The 21,914-nt window shown below is 38.1% G+C and overlaps 1 protein-coding gene across 2 annotated transcripts in view; it reads right to left on the bottom strand.

Annotated features, from left to right (window-relative positions):
• SLC39A9 (solute carrier family 39 member 9) overlaps positions 1–21,914 on the bottom strand; it is a 43,978-nt gene that overhangs the window by 16,276 nt on the left and 5,788 nt on the right. For both annotated transcript variants that reach the window (XM_025442309.3, XM_025442307.3), the window contains exon 2: positions 5,542–5,650. In XM_025442309.3, the coding sequence (XP_025298094.1) occupies positions 5,542–5,650 (109 nt within the window). The remainder of the gene's footprint in view (positions 1–5,541; positions 5,651–21,914) is intronic.

Below are 21,914 nucleotides of genomic sequence, written 5' to 3'. Positions count from 1 at the left end.
ACAGCCTTCTAAATTCAGTTCTAGAAATACAATTGCCAGGATACTCCAAATTACAGGCAATGATATTTGGCCAAATAATACTTTGTTTATATTCACATATAACACAAAGCATAAATGCTTTAGGCCAGAATCCTGATCTTTGCTGTGTTTAATGAAGAGTGGCTAACATACTAGACATTTCTTATTTATAATTAGATTAAACATTTTTATCTTTGATCAAAGAAATTACATAAGCTTGTTGTGCTATTTTAGACCCTGCCTTAATTCTTTAAAAGATATTTTTAAGGGACACAGAGCACATGCCATGTGAAAAAAATTTTAAAAATCTATATATTCTTCTAATTGCTGACAGATTTTTTTGGTTTGTTTTCTTTTTTTTTTTTTTGGTTTGTTTTCATAACCATTTTCTTTTTTAAACTTTTAAAAAATGTGATAAAATATACATAAAATCTACTTACCATCTTAACCATTTTTAAGTGTAGAGTTTGATAGCATTAAATACATTCATACTGTCCTGCAACCATCATCATCACCTATCTTCAGAACTTTTTCATCATCCCAAAAGAACCTGGAGAGTTTGTTTTTTAACCTGGAGAGTGATTTCATCTACTTGTTTTTGAATTAAATGTTAAATCTCTCTTTAAAAAAAACTTTATTGGGATCCCTGGGTGGCGCAGTGGTTTGGCGCCTGTCTTTGGCCCAGGGTGCGATCCTGGAGACCCGGGATCGAATCCCACGTCAGGCTCCCCGTGCATGGAGCCTGTTTCTCCCTCTGCCTATGTCTCTGCCTCTCTCTCTCTGTCTCTCTGTGTGTGACTATCATAAATAAATTAAAAAAAAAAACTTTATTGAAGTATAATTAACATTCGATAAGACACAATGAATTTTCACAATGCAAAAATTCTAGTAACTATCACCAAGGAAAAGATACAGAATATTTTAAAATCCCAGAAAAGTTCTCTTATGTTCCTCTGAAGTCAATATATCACTCCTGGTCTCAAGCAAGGACTGGTGTGCTTTTTTGTCCCCAGAAAGTTTTTTTTTCCCCTAAGATTTCATATAAATAGAATCATACAATACATAACTTTCTTGTGTAAGGATTCTTTTGCTTATAGCCTGATGTTTCGATATTTATCTATGCTTTGCAGGTATCAGTTGTTTGTTCCTCTTTTTTGATGAATAATGTTCCACTGCATGGACATATCACAATTTGTTTACCTATTCACCTACTGATGGACATTTGGGTTATTTCCGATTTTGGTCTATTATAAATAAAGCTGCTGTGAGCATTCAGGTACAAGTCTTTCTGTGAATACATGTTTTCTTTTTCCTTGGGTACATATGTATGCCTATAATTGATGGATTGTGTGTAGGTTTAACTATAAAAAACTGTTTTCCACAGTGGTTATACCATATTACACATCCAACAACAGGGTATGAGAGTACTAGTTGCTCTATATCATTGTCAACATTTGATACTGCAAGGCTTTAAAACTTTAACCATTTTACACACATGATCACGTCATCTAATTTTACTTCTTTCCAATCTTTATGCCTTTCTTTCTTTTTCTGGCTAGGATCCCAAATACAATGTTAGCATCAGTGGTTGAGAGGAGATGGTCTTGCTTTGCTCTAACTGCTATAGATGTCTTAGCCATAGGGTTTCCATATACTCTTTCTCAGTAAGAAAGTTCTTTCCTAGTTTGCTGTAATTTTTGTTATAAGGTAGAGTTTAATTTTGTCAAATGCTTTTCTGTACCTGTTAAGGATGATCAAATGGTTTTTCTACTTTATTCCATTAATATAATAAACTGATTTTTGAATATTACTCCAACCCCTACTTTGTATTCCTGGGATAAACTCCAATTGATGAAGATGTGTTATTCTTTTTCTATATTGCTGGATTCAATTTGCTACATTTGATAAAAGACTGTTCAAGAGGGATATCTGCCTGTATGTAACCCTTTTCCTGTAACATCTCTAAGTCACACTGGTATCTTAAAATGAGATGGAGTATTTCTCCAAGAGATAGAAAAGACCTCCTACAGCCTAGACATTTCCATTTTATTTAAACAAAGTCTATGACTATCAACAGTTTTTCTGATGTTAATGTTAAATAATATTTCTAAGTTACTAAATGAGATCTATAACCTTTTTTGAAATTTTTAAGACCATGACCTAGAGTAAAAATAAATTTTATATATATGAAAAACTAAATACAAAGCTTCACAAAACAGTGAAGCTTATAATGATTACAATGCACTTTTCCATTTCTTTCTCTTTCCCTCTTTCTTTGTCTCTCCACCAGGCTCTTTTTAAATACTGGTCCCAAGTCCAACTCACTAAATTTATTTAAAGGCCCACTGAGTTGCTACCTTCGGTTTGAAAACACTACTGTAGGTGTAAAGATTCAGGGGGGAAATGGATGATTTTGGAATAAGGGGCATCTTCTGGAAACTAGAAGTCTGGTCTGAAGTGGTCAACTGAAGAGAGGTGAATGCTAGGTTGTAGGCACCCACTTGGTTTCATACACAAAATAAATCGTTAGCAGCAAGTATGTTACAAAGAACTGACTAAAAGCTCAGAGATGAAAAATAATTTTTAAAGATTTATTTATTTATTTTCAGATTTTGCTTTTATTTATTCATAAGAGACACACACAGAGTGAGAGAGAGAGAGAGAGACAGGCAGAGACACAGGCAGAGGGAGAAGCAGGCTCCACACAGGGAGCCCGATGTGGGACTTGATCCCGGGTCTCCAGGATCACACCCTGGACTGATGGCTGCGCTAAACTGCTAAGCCACCCGGGCTGCCCGAGATGAAAAATAATTAAGTTTGAAAACTACAGTCCAAGAATCTTGAGTTAGTAATGTTGGACAATGAAAATGCAGCCTCATGGTAACAAGACTGTATTAAGTTTGTGAAAATCACTGAGCTGTACCCTGCCAATATGTGTATTTTCTTTGTGCTTTTTCATATGTAATATTTAGTAAAAATTAATAAACTCAAAATGTAGTATTCTGGTGCCCAATACTGAGATGGCTACACCCATCATTTTTCAAATAGGTCTTCTTTGTGAGCTGAGGGTCTGAGTTTAGCATGGCCCCAACAATGTGAAATAAATGAACTAAGACATCTGATTTTCTCTAAAGACAAGGCAATTTGGGGGTTTCCATTTTAATATATAAAACCATGATTTAATTCTTCATATTTATAGATGTTAAGAAGCTGCCCATGTGGGATGTCTGGCTGGCTCAGTCAGTGGAGCATGAGACTCTTGATCTGGTTGCCCCACAATAGGTGTAGAGATTACTTAAAAATAAAATCTTAAAAAAAAAAAAAAAAAAAGCTACCCATGTAAAGTAAATCACAGAATTTTGGTAGCTACAATTTCCAATATTATTTAGAAAGATGCTATTGGAGAGTATATGAATGATTGCATTTCATAAAGTACCTACTTAACAGTTAACTGGGCTCCCATCTCTCTCTCTGCCTATACTTTGCATGAGTTAATGAATCCACAGGCCCTCCATGTGGCTGCTTCTGGGGATAACATCTTGTCTCTAAAGACTGAGCTCCTAAGTCCCCTCTTCCTTGAGATTCTTGTATCCTCTTCTCCTCATACATTCACAGCAACTGCACACTGCATGTCTGTCTACTACAGGTCTTACACCTTACTATATCATAATTCAGACATCAGTAAATTACAGTACAGGGCTGGTGCCTATTTTTGTAAATAAAAATTGCATTGGAACACAGCCACGTTCATTTGTTCACAGATTATCTATGGCTGCTTTTATGTTATGACACCAAGGTTGAATAATGCAACAGAAACCATATGGCCCACAAAGCCTAAAATATTTGCTATCTGGCCCTTTCAGAAAAAGCAAGCCAACCCCTGCTGTCATTGATTGCTATTCATTTTGCACTAGCTGTGAATTCTTGAAGGCTGGAGATATATCTTAGATCTCTGAAATGCTAAAAATGAATAGAGGTCCAGAAATCTAGCAAATACTCGACAAATAAATGTTAAAGGCAAAAAACGACCTTTGCTTCTATAATTTTTTAATGTGGCATTTCAAGTTATAGCAATTAATTATTTTTCTAGACAAAAAGATTTTTTAAAAGAGAGAAAGAGTGAGCAGCCCCATCTGCATAACTTTTGACTCCTCAAAAAGTTAACTACTAATAGACTACCATTGACCTTATTGACAACATAGTCTGTTAACACATATTTTGTATGGTCTATGTTTTATATACTGTATTTTTACAATAAAGTAAGCCAGAGAAAAGATAATAAGAAAATCTCGAGGAAGAGGAAACACATTTACAGTACTGTATTGAAAAAGGGTCAACTATTAGCGGACCTGCATAGCTCAAACCTGAGCTGTTCAAGGGTCAACTGTACTAGTCTTCTATATACATTTCCTTTAAATCTTATGCTTCAAAATTTTCTCTTTTAGGTTTGTGTTTTATAACGTACACAATAGATCAGTGCAGTTGTGCATGTTTATCTCCCTACCCCCTAATAGGAGATGTGATCAGAAAAGAGTGGAAACCACTGGTTCTGGGACTCCTGATTTAGTATCTTCCCCCTAAATCTGGCCAGTCCTCATCCTCTCTATTTTGCAATAAGACCCTTACAATCCTCATAGATAACATCTGCCACCATTCTCTGCCTACCCGATACCATTCATTAGGGTTAGGGCTAGGGCTATAGTCATACACCAGGGATGAGAGCGTCATCACTCTGGATAAAGGACAGTTTTTTCCCTGAAATCTGAAAAGCTGCTTACTATATTGTATCTAGTATGAAATCTGGCAAGTGCCTACCTTTTTATATTACTCTTAAAGTCCAGTTGACTCCTGGCACTTGAAGATTCCACTTGCCAATTTAACAGTTGTGATTTCAATCCTTCACAGATGTCTCTGAAGTTTCGTGGCAAGCAGTAATCTGTTTTGCCGAGTCACAAATCTAAATCAAGTACGTTTCAAGCTGGTGTTGAGGACCAAACCATCTAGCAGGTGAGTATTTACTCTTACATGTCTATATTATTTGTCCTCTGCTCACTGTTATTAGGGTCAGGAAAGATTCTTTCATTGTTTTACTTCTCCTTTACTGCAGAGGTCCTCACCAATTACCTACAAGTTTTCCCTAAAGACTCCTTAAATCCAAATATATACAGTCTATATATTTTTTCAAGTAACAAACACTAAAAATAAAATTGCTGTCATACAGAACTTGGGAAGTTTTTAGGTAGGCTTTAAAAAAGGGCTGTCAGACTGGAATTCATACATTACTGCAAATATATCTTAAGTGGTATTCATGAATTGAGGATTCAATTCACAAACTGCTAAGGATGTGTTCAATGCCAAAGATGTCAGAAGATAGGTTTTAAGAACTCTTCCCAGGGCAGAATTCTATGGCAAATAGGAAATATGTACGGGGAAAAAAAACAAAACAAAACAAACCACTCGACTTCTCCTTTCAACACTCCAAGTCAACATCTCTCAAAGAAGACCCTCTTCTCTCTCTCTTACCCTCAAGAATATCTTCATAAAGTGCATGTACTCCTTCAGGCACGATGACTGCCAGTGCAGTTCCACAGAGAAGGCCAGCACCCAAAACAGTCACCAGCTTTAGTCGTTCCTGGAAAGAAAACATAAGAAAATGCTGAAAATTGATGAATCAATGAGAAAAAGTTTCTGAAGTATTTGTAATCAAGACTGTGAGTGGGGCACCTGGGTGGTGCAGTCAGTTAAGCATCTGACTCTTGGTTTCAGCTCAGATCAAGCTCCGCCTCCAACTCCATGCTCAGTGTGGAGTCTGCTTGAGATTCTCTCTCTATAAATAAATAAAATCTTAAAAAAAAAAAAAAAAGATTGTAAGCTGCTCATTTGTGAGCCCAAAATCTAGGATGGCCAGTGAACATGAAACTGGGGGAGTTTCATAAATAACTAATGCCAATTAAAATAGGGAGATGCTGGGGCAGCTGGGTAGCTCAGTAGCTGAGTGCATTTGACTCAGGTCACGACCCTGGGGTCCTGGGATTGAGTCCCGCATCAGCTTCCCCACAGGATGCCTGCTTCTCCCTCTGCCTAAGTCTCTGCCTCTCTCTATGTATCTCATGAATAAATCAATTATTAAAAAACAAAAACAAAGAAACCAGGGAGATGCCATTTACAAATTTACCAGATTCACAATGATGTGGGAAAACTTGTCTACAACTCATGATGGGAAAAATGAGCACATTTGTCTGACACTGGGAGAAATGTAAATTGCTATAACCTATCTGGACCACTATTTGGCAATTTCAATTTAAGGCTTCAAAAATGTGAATTCTTTGCTCTAGCAATTTCACTTCTGGGAATTCCTCCTAAGGAAGAACTATTCAAAGACGATCATGGCACAGACAGTGAAAACCTGAAAATATCCTAAATGTTCAAAAAAGGAGATTGATTAAATAAACCACAATACATCACAGTACCACAGCACTCAAGCCATTAAACATTTTGATTCAGGTCTATTCATGGATATATGCACTGTTATGAGGAAAAAGCTGGTGGCAAACCAGCTTTTTATATGCACTGATAAGCTCATATTTGTAATAAAAAGTATACATATAAGTAGAACAAATGTAAATCAAACTAACATATTTTTAACTTTATAATTTATAAATCTAATAAATAATACACGATTTTTAAAACATTGCAGTTGAGCTACAATGAACATGTTACTTATACAATGAAAAAATAAAGCTTACTTAATTCAGTATTAAAATGTTCTACATGTCTTTAAAAGCTGCTTTATTGAGATTATGACTAAAATACCAAAAGCTGTAGATATTTAATGTATACAACTTGATGTATATGTAGGTAAGTATATATCTGTTAAATCATCATCATAATCAATGCCATAAATGATCTATGGTTTTAATCCAACCTAATCTCAATTTTTTTCTTCCTACTCAAATTTCTTTGAGAGACTGCCTCTTGACACTCAAAATATAAAAGATTATATTTCAAAATTTCTTGAAGCAGTGGTGTACCATGTATGGCTTTCTGGAGCCTTAGCAGTATGAAAAATGACCTTAAAAACTAAAAGGGGGAAATTTTGTACATTGCTTATGAAAAAGTTTTAATAATTAATGTACTTCACTTTTCTGTTTTAGTTTCCTTTCTGAGGTTAGCAAAAATAACAGTGGCTGTATCATTTCTGACATACTACTGAACTTGTGACTCTGAGGTTAGGGAAATAAATACATAATATACACATACATACATACATACATATACTGTTTCTATGGAAAAATGGGTTCTCAGATGAAAGGCTCATTGAAGGATTCAGTCCCCTCCTTGTTTGGGAAGAAGGAAGGAATCTATCTCATTGTGTCTCTAATGAATATGGGGAAACTACAATTACAATGTCCACACCAACTAATACTTGCTATAAAGCAAGAGGGAAATCCCCCGCTCCTTAGCATATAGGCCAGGTTGGTCCTTCATACATTCTGGATGGCCATTATTAGTTACTTATAAATAGAGCATTCTGAATGCATCCAGTAGTTGGGGGCACTGGCTTGGGAGGCAGAGCTGGCTTCATGTCCAAACTGGTTAATAATATTTAGTACGTCAGATTCTCTTCTGTAAAATATTTTTACATCTCTTATATAGGAGGCGACAGGAGAAAGTGATTGAAGCATTTCAGAAAAATGACACCAAACAACTGGTGTTACTTTTTAATATTTAATACTGAGCTATTCTAAGAGCTTTTATCTTCTACAAGTTACTAAACTCATCAAAGCACTGCTAATCACAGCATTCATTTGAGACAAACTGCCAGAGCATGGAGAACACAAGATGTGTGAAAAACAGCTCTATTCTGTATAAGGGGACATGGTATATGAGTTAGTCTACTTGTCATTTTCTCTAATGAACTCATAAAAGTCACCTTTGTTTTAAAAAAATTCATGAATGTAAAGTTTCACTCCTAAGAAAGGACAGAAATAATGGTAAGCTGAACTGGACTGAGCATATCATGTCATTTTAGGGACTTGGTTTCAGAATGCCACAATTCAAACTAATGAATAAATTGCTAGGGAAGAAAATTGTCCGGTCAGCATTTTGACTCTGACTATGCTCTACTCTGGGAAATGGAAATGAAAGATGCGTCTGCCTTATAAATTGAGGGAAGATGAGAAGTGATGAAAGGGATGTACTTAAAAAAGAAAGAGCTGAGCACCCTCCAGAATTACTTGGGTGGAGGCACCTGGGTGGCTCAATTGATTGAACATCTGTCTTTGGTTTGGATCATGATCCTGGGGTCCTGAGGTCAAGCTGCACATCAGGCTCCCTGCTCAGAGGGGAGTCTATTTCTCTCTCTCCCTCTGTCACCCTCCAACACTCATGCTCTCTCTCTCCCAAGTAAATACATAAAATATTTTTTTAAAAAAAAGAGTTACTTAGATGGCAGCTTATATCATATACCTAAGTTAATTCTTGATGGATTATACTTTAATATAAAATCTAGATGGATGCCTGGGTGGCTCAGAGGTTGGGGATCTGCCCTCAGCTCAGGGCATGATCCTGGGTCTGAGATCGGGTCCCACATTGGGTTCCCTGCAAAAAGCCTGCTTCTCCCTCTGTCTATGTCTCTGCCTCTCCATGTCGCTCATGAATAAATACAATCTTTAATAAATAAATAAATAAATAAAATCTAGAACTCAGAAACTTCTAGAAGGAAGAGTAGCTTTGTAATCTTGGTGTTGGCAAAATTTCTCAGCAAGGACACAAAAAAATTCCGCATCACAATTTAAAACATCTGCTGATCCACTCAGAAAATAAACAGACAAGCTACATACTGGAAGAAAATATCTGTAACACACATATCTGTAGTGAATGCTGTGGTGACACTGCCCACATCAACCTCCTCCAGGCTGAAGACACCTGTTCCCCTAGCTGCTGGGAGTGCTGCCTACTGAAGGCTCACAGCTGAGTCCCTCTGATGAACTGACCTTGGGCCAAAGGGTACTGACTAACCTAAGGCTATATTCCCTCTGGCAGGCCAGTTCACATCCCATGCTAGTCCCTGGGTTGTATGGAGGGAGGTACAAAGCCAGGTCCTCTTGCCTCCATTCAGGATATCTCTGAAGGGCCATCCAGCTTCAGAGCCTGCTGTGAGGTGAGCTGAGGCCTCTACTGTAACTGAATTACAGTTCAACTCCTCCTGCTTAATCCTACTCATTCTTTCCCAGGTGTTATTCCCAAGGGCACTCCTCAATAAACTTCCTGTGCGCAAATCTTCTCAGAGTCTGTTTTCTGGGGAACCCAACCTAAGATATCGATAAAGGGCGTGTGAAATATAAAAAACTTTCGCAACTCAGTAAGAGGCAAAAACACCCACACAACAAAAAATGGGTAAAAACATTGAATAAATAACTTCACCAAAGATATATGAATACTTAATAAGCCCATGAAAAGATGCTCAGCATCTTTATTCACCAGGAAAATGTAAATCTAAATTAAAGACATCTACTTACACCTACCAGAATGGCTCAGATTAAATACTCGTGACACTAAATGATGGCAAAGATACAGAGCAACTGGAATCCTCATGTATTGCTGCTAGGACCATAAAACAGTACAATCACTTTGGAAAACTACTAGTCTCTTATCAAGTTATCCAGCAATTCTACTTTTGGTATTTTCCAAGAGAAATAAAAATGTATGTCCACAAAAACACTTGTACAAGAATGTTCATAGGAGGTTTATCAATAATAGGCATAATCTGCTCAGATGTCCATCACTAGAAGAATGTATAAACAAAGTGTGGTATATTCATACAATGGAATACTACTCAGTAATGAAAAGGAATAAACTACTGCTACATACAGCTACCTGAATGAATTTCAAAAATATTATCCAAGGGCAGCCCTGGTTGCTCAGTGGTTTAGCACCACCTTCAGCCCAGGGCGTGATCCTGAAGACCCGGGATCAGGTTCCAAGTCGGGCTCCCTGCATGGAGCCTGCTTCTCCCTCTGTCTGTGTCTCTCATGAATAAATAAATAAAATCTTTAAAAAAATATATCATCCAGATGTTGAATGAAAGAAGTCTGACACAAAAGAGCTACTTACTATCTATTTATAGGAAGTTTAAAAGCAGGCCAAACTCATCCTTGGCAAAAGAAATCAGAACAGTGGCTGCCTCCAGCAGAAGTGTGAGAATACAATGGCTAGAGAGAATAACAGTAACTAGGAAATGGCACCAGGTTATTTATTTTTAGGATGATGGAAATATTCTAAATCCTGACTGGAATGTGAGGTACATTTGTATATACTTGTCAAAATTCATCAAACTGCATCAAGATAGTACTTTTTACTCTACAAAATTACGTAACTATAAAAAATTACCGGGCAGCCCGGGTGGCTCAGTGGTTTAGCGCCGCCTTCAGCCCAGGGCGTAATCCTGGAGACCGGGGATCGGGTCCCACGTCGGGCTTCCTGCATGGAGCCTGCTTCTCCCCCTGCCTGTGTCTCTGCCTCTCTCTCTCTCTCTCTGTGTCTCTCATGAATGAATAAAAAAAAATTACCTAGGTACTAATTTACTCAGCCAGGACCCCTGAAAGGATTCATTTTATAACTATTCAATTTTAATAAACCTTCTTCATGGCAGCTCTTCTTTTTTTTTTATTACTCTTTTTTATTTTGGTAATCAAGGAACTGCTTTAGGAAGCAGCAGCCTCCTTAGTATGGCAGCTCTTTGAAACCAAGCTCAGTCTATGTAGAATACTAAAAGGCACTTCAAAAATTTTCTTAAGAAATTCACCTGCCACTCAGACATTCCTTAAAAATCATTCCTCACATTTTATGTCAATGATTGCATGGAAAAACCAGTGGTATTCACAATTCTGGACCAACCCACAAATTCACTAGGCACTTACCAAGTGCTGTAGAATATTCTACATTGGCACCACGTGAAGTACTATACTGAGACAAGTTTTAAAAAGCAGGAGCAGAAGTGAGTTCTTGAGGCTTAATACATACTACAAAATTAAGTTGCAGGTGAAGTGGCACAATTTAAGAAAACGGAGGGATATATGCCATCCAGAATAACTTAAACACCTATGAGCATTAAAAAAAACTTTCGAACTACAATAAAAAAATATTTTTTATGTGTATATATATATATATGTATTTAAAAAATTTGTTTATGATGCTTGGTACTTCTGACACAAAAGAGTATATATATATATATATATATATGTATTTTAAAAATTAAAAATGCAACTCATTCTTCTGGAAAAAAAAAAACTTTCAATTGGGACGCCTGGGTGGCTCAGCATTTGAGTGTCTGACTTCGGCTCAGGACATGATCCTGGAGTTCCGGGACTGAGTCCCGCATTGGGCTCCTGCATGGAGCCTGCTTCTCTTCCCTCTGCCTATGTTTCTGCCTCTCTCTGTATTTCTCATGAATAAATAAATAAAATCTTAAAAAAAAAACCTTTCAAATTCATAAAATAAAAAAATAAATCTCCTAAAATGCTGCTTGGCCCAAATTTTTAGAAAGAGAAAGTAAAATTATTTTTATTTATTAATCTTCAAAGGTGTACTTTAAAAAGAGGGATACCAGCTACCAAAGTTATCAAAACAGAATCCAAGTTTAAGAAACTGGAAGAAAATGTAAAAAAAAGATCCTCTCTCGATATACAGATGAAGAATCAAAGGCCACAGGTGAGAAATAACTTGCTCAAGATCGCATGGCTAGGCTAGTTAGTGGTAGGGGCACGATTAGATTGGACAATGCACTCTGTTGCCCTGTACATGCCAAGACAATGTCCATCACGTGACACAATACATACAATCTGTTATACGAAATTTACCTCCAATGATAGACAACATTGAGCCTCACCACCTCTTTAAACAGTGTGAGCAAGCAGAATCCACATCAGGTGTCTGGGTGGCTCAGTCAGGTAAGCATCTGCCTTCAGCTCAGGTCATGATCCTGGGGTCCGGGGATGGAGTTCTGCGTGGGGCTCCTTGCTCTGTGGGGGGGGCCTGCTTTTCCCTCTCCCCCTCCCCTAGCTTGTGCACGCACACGCTCTCTCTCTCAATTAAATAAAATCTTTTAAAAAAAAGAATCCATAAACATCAAGAGGAAAACCAAAATTATAATTAGTTATCATTGTCTTCTACTGACAGTTTCTAAAGAAGGACAGGAAGTACCAAGCTTTTCCTAAGGTTTCATTTCTTCAATGTAGAAGACCATTCTTTATTCTGAGATTATGTCCTACCTACTTTTTGGTCTTAAAATGTGCTTTTAAAAAATGATGGTGACCATAGTTTTTTTGTTTTTTTAAAGATTTTATTTATTTATTCATGAGAGACACACACACACACACACACACACAGAGAGGCAGGGACACAGGCAGAGGAAGAAGCAGGCTCCATTCAGGGAGCCCGACGTGGGACTCAATCCCGGGACTCCAGGATCACACCCTGAGCCAAAGGCAGCGCTAAACCACTGAGCCACCCAGGGATCCCGTGTTTTTATTTTTAGTGTCTTTACCTGGCAAAATTAAAAGCAGGGAATCCTGTGTCAAATTTCCCTTATTTGAAAAGTATTACTGGCCTGTGAAACCTAACTGTACATATAGCTGATGTACAGTGTAAACATGAGATCTGTATTATAACATCATAAACAAATTTAGAAACAAAGAATTTGAGAAAATGTATTCAATGTATCAAGGTAAATATGAGTATATCATCTAATTTTATAATACTTCCTTGGAGGTAAAACAGTGTGAGCTAAAATTACTGCACTATGTTCTAGTTCCTCTTGAAATTAAGAAAAGCACATTTATTTATCAAACGAAATTAAACATCCAATGAACACTGTGTTTGTCCTTATACCAAAACTGTAAGTTCTATGAGGGAAGAGATTTTTGTTTTTAATTAGCTGCTCAATGCTCTGTAGCTTATAGAACAGAAACTGGCAGGTAACAAATTCTCCCTAAATATTTACTGAAAGAATGAATTAAATGCCCGTCACCATGCAAGGCACTAGGGACTTGGTACCCCCCATTTCACTGGCTCTAATGATCAAGATACACAAATGTAGTGCAGCCTCTTTAGGCATGGGAAATAGGCCTACCATATTCTGTACAAGTGTAACCATATGAAGAATTTTCAATGGTTAGTTGCTTTGGAATTTATGCTTTGGCTCAAGGGTTATTCAAGTACATATAACAAAGAACCATAATAGGATTCCATTAGAGTGAATGTGAAGCAATGCTGTCATTTGTCCCATTAATACAAATACATTAAATGATATCTATTTTTTTTCCCCAAGGAGCTCAGAACCTTGTTCAGTCACCATTTCAATCTTCGACAAAGCAATACACAGATTATTCATCCTCCATAACTTTTATGAGCTGGGTAAATATCTACCAACCTTCTCAGGGTGACTAATACTACAGAGGTAACACCTGTAATGAAGAAGACTCAGTAGTCAAAAGATAAGCATCACTGCCATGGGTTGTAGTTTTCATTTTTTTATTTTCTAAAAATTTCTTAACTACCTAAATTATTTTATATGCAATCTGATTTATTTCAAGCACTAGACATGTGGCTCCATATTATTTGCACAGCTGTATTTTTTTCCACACAGCTTCACAACTTGGGACTCAATCTCAAAATTATGTATATGTCAAAGTTAAAATGCTGAGGTTCTCTCCTACGTTTATGGTAAGTCACTATAGGATGTATTTAAATGAAGAACTACAAAATCAAAGTGTGGTTCAAGATGAAAAGACAGTTCCCAAAGCAATAGTTTCTGTCAGAGAAACAACATATTTACTCAAGAGAGGCATGAACTACACAATGCCATTGGCTTTATGTTATTTCATTTCATAGCCTCACAGCTGCAGTCTGACTGAGACAAAGGACTGACCAGATATCTTAATTAAAACAGCTGGTATTCAATGCCATTCACAATCAGTGTAAAGCTTTGAAATCAGTTTAATTTTCTTGGCAGACAAGAAAATGGTTTTTCTTTCCTTGCTCACAAAGTCAATAAATTGTTTTGATGAAATATAAGCCAATAATGTAAAAGCTTGTAATATTTAAAACAATTTGTTTCAATCCCTCTTGTATCATGCTCATTTTATTTTTTTTAATATTTTATTTATTTATTAGAGACACAGAGAGAGAGAGAGAGAGAGGCAGAGACACAGGCAGAGGGAGAAGCAGGCTCCATGCAGGGAGCCTGACATGGGACTGGATCCCGGGTCTCCAGGATCAGGCCCTGGGCCGAAGGCGGCCCTAAACCGCTGAGCCACCAGGTCTGCCCTCATGCTCATTTTAGTACTGAAAGCATCAACTATACTTTTCTAAAAAAGTAAAGATGCATCTCTTATTATAAGACTATTCCAGGGATGCCTAGGTAGCTCAGTCAGTTAAGTGTCTGCCTTCGGCTCAGGTCCTGGTCTCAGGGTCCTGAGATGGAGCCCCACGTCGGGCTTCTTGCTCAGTGGTGAGTCTGTTTCTCCCTCTCCCCCCAATCATGCTCTCTCTCATTCTCTCATTTAAAGAAATAAAATCTTTTTTTAAAGATTTATTTATTTATTTATTTATTTATTTATGATACACACACAGAGAGAGAGAGAGAGAGAGAGAGAGAGAGAGAGAGGCAGAGACATAGGAGGAGGGAGCAGGCTCCATGCCGGGAGCCTGACGTGGGACTCGATCCCAGGACTCCAGGATCGCGCCCTCCTGGGCCAAAGGCAAGCGCTAAACCACTGAGCCACCCAGGGATCCCAAATAAATAAAATCTTAAAAATAAAAAGACTGCTCCCTTCAAAGCTCCAGGCACTGAAGAGATGAACTACCATAGGGTACAGAGTAACTCTTGTTCAAGCAACAAAGGCCATCTCCAGATTCTTACAAACACACCTACTTCAAAGTCAATTTAACTGCTACATAACCTGCTGTTAATTGTCAGTAACAGGTAATGAAGAAAACTCAAATATGAACTTTGTTCTTTAAGTCCTGACAACTAAGACAAGATGCCCCCAAAGTCTCCTGCCTCTAAGTTGCAGCAGTGACCTTGAGTAAATTCAGTGTCCTCCACTGTAAGAAGGGGGTACAACGCTACTAGTAGTATCATGCAGGAACATGACATGAGCACACTTAGCACAGAGCAACTGTCATTATTACTTATCTCTAACATCATTAACAGCACGCAGATAGGGCTTCTAAGCCCCTTTTTCACAAGAATAGCAAATCACACCCCAGATACTTGGATAAAAATTCAAGCAAATGATGCTCTGCTATTTGCCATTTTTCCAGTGGCATATGGGCTTCCCCTTTGACACAGAGGTAATAGCAAGCAAAATTTTATTAATGCCACTTCTTCCAATTTTGGAAAACAAGACTAATTTTTTTTGGAGTAAGAGTCTTTTCAAACATAAAAGAACTAGTAAGCATAAATGGAAATCCCATAAGACGGTTCAATGTGACTACAAAAACAAACACAAACTCACTGGGAAAAAACCTGGGGAACTACTGACAATATATATTATTAGTACGTAAGAAGTTTAATTGACCTGAGAAAATTTTAATAATAAAAATACATTTTCCTTGGGACTCCTGGGTGACTCTGTCAGTTAAGCACCCAACTCTTGATTTTGGCAGAGGTCATGATCTCAGGGTCGTGAGAATGAGTCCATGTCTGGCTCCTGTTTGGGATGGAATCTACTTAAGAGTCTCTCTCTCCCTTTCCCTCTCCATCCCCCCAAAATACATTTTCCTTTACCAAATTAGCAAAGTTTAAAAACTTAATAATGGTATTCAACGTTTGTAAGAATACAGTGTCATTTGCATTTGCTGGAAAAAAATGCATTTAAAAAAAACTCTGGGAATACAGATGGAGAACCTTCTTAAGAATATGCCCCTTAGGGGGCAGCCCAGGTGGCTCGGCAGTTTCGTGCCACCTTCAGACCAGGGCATGGTCCTGGAGACCCGGGATCGAGTCCCACATTGGGCTCCCTGCATGGAGCCTGCTTCTCTCTTTGCCTATGTCTCTGCCTCTCTCTCTCTCTCTCTCTCTCTCTCTCTCTCTGTGTGTCTCTCATGAATAAGTGAATAAAATCTTTTTTTAAAAAAATAACTGAGTATAACAAAAACATTTAAAAAGGCCTAGAACACATTTTTAGCAATAAAGGAAAATGCTTGGTATACTCCCAAGTAAAAGAAAGGAGAATGTAAAAGTATACATAAGCCACATAATTAACCACATTAAAAATGCAGACAAAAAAGAATGGAAAAAATAAAAAACGTTATTAGCAATTCTTACTGGACAATGGGATAATAGATGACTTTATTTTCCTTTTACAGATTATCCTGTTTTCTAAATTTTCACAAAGAGCCTCTATTATACAGCCAAGCTTTTTTTAAAACAAATTCTGTTCATTTATTTAGAGTGGCTTGAACTTAGTAAACTCAATTTGAGCTTAGTTTCCTCATCTATAAACAGGACAATAATTCTCCCCTTTCAAGGTTACTGTCAAAACCAACAAAACTTGACACATAAACCAACACTGTAGCTATTATTACTATTAATTATTGTACTGTGGTTGGATTAGAGTACAATTCCCATAATAACATGTACTTGGAGATGTTTTCCCCTTTACTGAGCGGTTCTAAACAACCACACTTCGATATTCTGTAAGAATCTGAAATGTTTCCCAGTCTCCCCTACTCTTGTCATGTTGTGATGTATTTCCTCTATTTGCTTTCCCCACCACTTCTAGTCTGCTATTTCTGGTTTTCAAAGAGCTTAGAAATCAGTCCAGCCCAGAGGTTATAGACTGGCAACTCATCAACATCGGTTATTTGGCCCACAGTAATATAACAATATTTGATTTAGTAGCCAAAATGTAAAATCCGAAACATTTCACTTAAAAAGCCTCATTTCCAGCTTCTGAAAAATAGGATGATTTAGCCACACCAAGGCTTAAGGTCGTCAAATGGCAGACAGTTGGATGACCACAGTTCTCATTACTCCCTAAGGACTCCCAGGCACTGCCACTCAAGGTGAGCTACCATGCATGGTGGCACTTGAACTGTTTTATCTTACTCCAGGCCTGATTCACTGTTCAACCTTAGCAGTTATTGATTCTTATGACCTAATACCTAGCTGAATTAGAGTCCAACCAAGAAAGAGAAACCATAATTTGAACAGAGGAAGTTTAGAACAGGGGACAGTAAAATGAGAAATTAACCAGTAAGACAGAACTGTAAAGGATATAAAAACAGCAAATAAAAGGAGAAGTGCCTACTGTAGGACTGAGGTAAGAGTGGTCAAAGAAGAGGTCCCATGTGGGTAGAGATTCAAACCCTGCTGGAAAGGGCATGACTGGGGCTCACTGAAGAACAGTAAAAGGTCCTGGGATCAATTCTGATACGTGTGCACATATGTGTTACAATGCTGGGACACCAGCTGGGTGTCCCATAGTCTAACTTAATTCTAACACTATCTGCCTGGAGACATTAGATCCCACAGATTAAGGGTTCAGTTTTACAAGACTGCCCCCACCTTCATGAAAGAGGACTTTGACTACCTCTACCTTGACTTCAACCTTTCTAACTGATCAAATTCTTCTTTCTGGCTTAATCTCTTAACTCTGGCAAAAGACCCTGCAGGCAAAGCATCCCGATGGGAATCACAACTACCACCTGCAGCAGTAAGGGATACCTGAGCCAGCAAGACCCTGTATAACTGACCCCAAGGCAGTGATTGACCTGTCTACAGCCCACCTGCATGTACCCACTGACCTTTGTCCCACATTTTCCTCATATGACCTGGAAATATCGTGAGCACTTTGAAGACAGTCTTTTGAGAAACTAGTCTCCAGTCTTCCCAGTGTTGGCCTCACTGAAATAAACTCCTTTCTCATTTCACCATGACTTGTCTCTTTGCCTTTAGATGTTGTCAGCAGCGAGTGGCTGAATCTCGCCTGTTTGGGACCCCCACACTCCGGAGCTGGGTGCTCTCGCACTCCTGCACCCCAGCTATGTGCAAGTCCAGGTTGTCACCTGTGTTTCTGACTGACTGACCTCCTCTTCTTGGGTTTGATTAATCTGCTACAGTGGTTCACAGAACTCAAAGAAACATTTTACTTATGAGATTAATTGGTTTATTATAAAAAGATATCAGATAAAACCAGATGGAAGAGATGCACAGGGCCAGGTAAGGGGAAAGGATGCACAGCTTCTGTGCCCCCTCAAGGCATAAACTCTCCCAGCACCTCTATGTATTCATTAACCAAGAAGCTCTCTGAACCCTGTCTTTCCGGGTTTTTATGAAGGCTTCATTACATAGGCATGATTCATTAAATCATTGGCTGGCCACAGGCAATTGATTTAACCTTCAGCCCCTCTCCCTTCCAGGTTGGCAATGAAGGTCCCAACCTTTCAAGCACATGGTTGAGGCAATCAGCCACCAACCTTAGGTTACGAGGAACATTCTAAAAATCATCTCATTCACATGACAAAAAACAACTGTATGGCTCTCTTCACTCTGGAAATTCCAAAGGTTTTAGGACCTCTGTGCCAAAAACAGGAAGACCAAAACTATACTGATTTTAAAGCACAATATTAGAGGTAGAGAAGTTTCTGTGGTGCCACACTGGTGGAACTTGCTGGAAATCTGCACTCTTGGCTGTTGGAGAAAACTGTCAAGGGGAAGTGTCTTATTGAAGAGATTCTCCTATTCCATAAAACTAACCAAGGCAGGGTGGTGCCAGTGAGAACTACTGACTGCTGGGTGCTGGAGAAGTATGTGTTCGGCAGGAGGCTGTGGCTTGAAAACCTGCCTGCAATGCAGGAGGTGGGCTCTGGAGAAGCCCAGCTGGAGGCCAGAGAAATCAAACGTGTGTGCTGCAGAAGCTTGCACTGGAGAAGCAGGGCACTGGGGAAGGTGGTTGCCTGTGCTATAGGAATTGTTGCCAGAGTAGTTGCCCAAGAGCAAGCAAGCATGGACCTAGAAAGAAAAAACCTTTCCTCTTACAATTTCTCTCCAGTATCCTTTATTGACAAAATGCAAGAGTCTGCCAGCTGGCAAAGGAAAACTACTTAAAGGGCCCAGATTCATTTCTGTAGAGTAGTCAATGAAGAGTAAATTTAAAGCTGAGAGGCAATAAATTGATAACTGGCATACTAACCTACTAGAATTACAAAAAGAGATACACAGAAGCCAAGTGAAGCCAAGAACAGAAGAGAGCAAGTAAAATGCTTGCTCTTCAGGCTGCCTATTTGGCTACTCACAGACTTTTCTGGTGCTTTAGATTAATGAAGTTTCTGGATGAACAAGTTGTACACAAAGAGGTGCTACCAATATTCTCCTTCATCTATATTATATAATAACTATTAAGTACTGATTGTGCCAAGCACGTCCTATTATAATCACCTTACATACATTAATTCATTTAATCCTCACAACAATCCTATAAAATAGGTACTTCTATTATTCTCACTTTATAAAAGGTCAAGTGATTTGTCCAGGTCCACAACAGGCAGCAAATGGCAGAGCCACCATCTGAATCTATGTAAGTTAGCTGCAGAACCTATACTCTCTTTTTTCTTTATTTAAATTCAATTTCATTAACATACACTGTATTACTAGTTTCAGGGGTAGAATTTAGTGACTCATCAATTGTAAACAACACCCAGTGCTCATTTCATCGCGCCTTCATTATGCCCATCACTCAGCTACTCCATCCCCCCACCTATCTCCCCTCCAATAAACCTGTTTATCCTAGAGTTAAGAGTCTCCTAAGGTTTGCCTCCCTATTTTCATCTTATTTTATTTTTCTTTCTCTTCCCCTATATGCACATTTTGTTTCTTAAATTCTACATGAGTGAAATCATATGGTATTTGTCTTCTCTGATGGATTTATTTTGCTTAGCATAATACCTTCTAGTTCCATCCCAGAATCTATACTCTTAAACACTATGCTAAACCGCTTCACTACAAAACCCATTTCATTGTTTTCATTATTTGCTTTTAGCACCCATCTTGTTTCCCCAATTTGCCACTGTCAAATGCTTAAAGATTTAATGAAAGGAACACACAAGGTACAGAAGCCAGGGTATCATTTTTTGGTTACTAAAAACTGATTCCCAGAGAAATACAGGGCTTACGATAGATAGTATGATGTACTTACCTAGTAGTTAAACTCAAGATCTCATCACTTAAAAATCTATATAACCAGGGCAGAAGAATTTCCAGAACAACTAATACTTATTTCTATTTTTTTTTTTACTTATTTCTATTTTATTTCAATAAAATTAGGCATTCCTTATTAGTATTTGAGGAGGATTGAGACTTCTAGAATTCTGTCATAGGTTTAAGAAATACCTGTACTGGGATCCCTGGGTGGCACAGTGGTTTAGCGCCTGCCTTTGGCCCAGGGCACGATCCTGGAGACCCGGGATCGAATCCCACGTCGGGCTCCCGGTGCACGGAGCCTGCTTCTCCCTCTGCCTATGTCTCTGCCTCTCTCTCTCTCTCTGTGTGACTATCATAAATAAATAAAAATTAAAAAAAAAAAGAAAGAAAAGAAAAGAAATACCTGTACTTACACTAAGCATTATGACTTGTTACCTGGAATTCCAAACTGAGCTATAGAGGACCTTAAACCTTGTTATCATTCAACAAAGTTGCACATCTTTTTCAATTAAAGGAAAAGTTAAGTCACATACAGAAGCATTCTGAATCCATTTCAGGTCTTCTTCCCTTAAAAAAAGATATGAATTCTTGAACATGATAATTTATAACTGACTTGACTATGAAGACATCAAATATGAAATTAATTTTGGATAGTTCAAAATGGGAATTGCTTCAGATTCTAACTTGGCAGGTGTTGACTTAAAGGGCATTTAAGACATATTCCACTCTTTCTTAAAGGTTTCGATGCTATTTGAAGATGGTTTACCTCTGTAGTTTCAATCCTACTACACTGACAAAACATAAGGTAGAAGAGAGCAGCCCGGGTGGCTCAGCGGTTTAGCGCCGCCTTCAGCCCAGGGTGAGTTCCTGGAGACCCGGCATCAAGTCCCATGTCAGGCTCCCTGGATGGAGGCTGCTTCTCCCACTGCCTGTGTCTCTGCCTGTGTCTCTGCCTCTCTCTCTCTTTCTGTGTGTGTGTGTGTTCCTCATGAATAAATAAATAAAATCTTAAAAAAAAACCAAAAAACATAAGGTAGAAGATATACTGTGGAAGGTAGAATGTGAATGATGTCAAAAGATAATCCTAATTTGGGGAACTAATGGAGATAATGTTAGTGGTGTTAAGACGTTCCTAATCTGTGAGCTAAGGTGCTAATATTTCATTCCTTCTTTACAGTCTTCATCAGAAAAGGAAGTACTATCTAATGGTCAAGTGCTTTGGACTGGTAATCAAACTGACTTAGTTTCAAATCCCATCTCTACCAGTGTCTACCATACTCTCTGAGCTAGAGTATGCACATTTGTAAAGTGAGGCTTAACAGGAGACCTCACAGTCTCCTCCTGAAGATTAAATGAGAAAATGCACATTTAGTGCCTGGCACTACACAGAAGGAGCTCAATAAGCATTAACTATTATAAATATTATTAAGCAGATAAATGTCAATTAACATTTATCCATATAATATCCTACGGAAAAGAAAGTTTTTCAGGAAAATATTGAATCTAGATCTTATGTGATCCAAATACTTTTATCAGGGAGAGATGCTTATGAAACAATAACCTCATAAAACAATAATCTGAGGAAAGGCAAAGTTACTGATGCTTTCCAGATATGGGTAAATTAGAATGCAAAGTGTAAAATGTTTGAATTTAGAAATGAAATTCCAAACAGGCATAACATTAACAT

Source organism: Canis lupus, chromosome 8 (assembly GCF_003254725.2).
Source record: "Canis lupus dingo isolate Sandy chromosome 8, ASM325472v2, whole genome shotgun sequence".
Classification (NCBI taxonomy): Eukaryota; Metazoa; Chordata; class Mammalia; order Carnivora; family Canidae; genus Canis; species Canis lupus.
The sequence above is the reverse complement of the archived record's forward strand: the minus strand, read 5'-3'. Positions and strand labels throughout refer to the sequence as shown.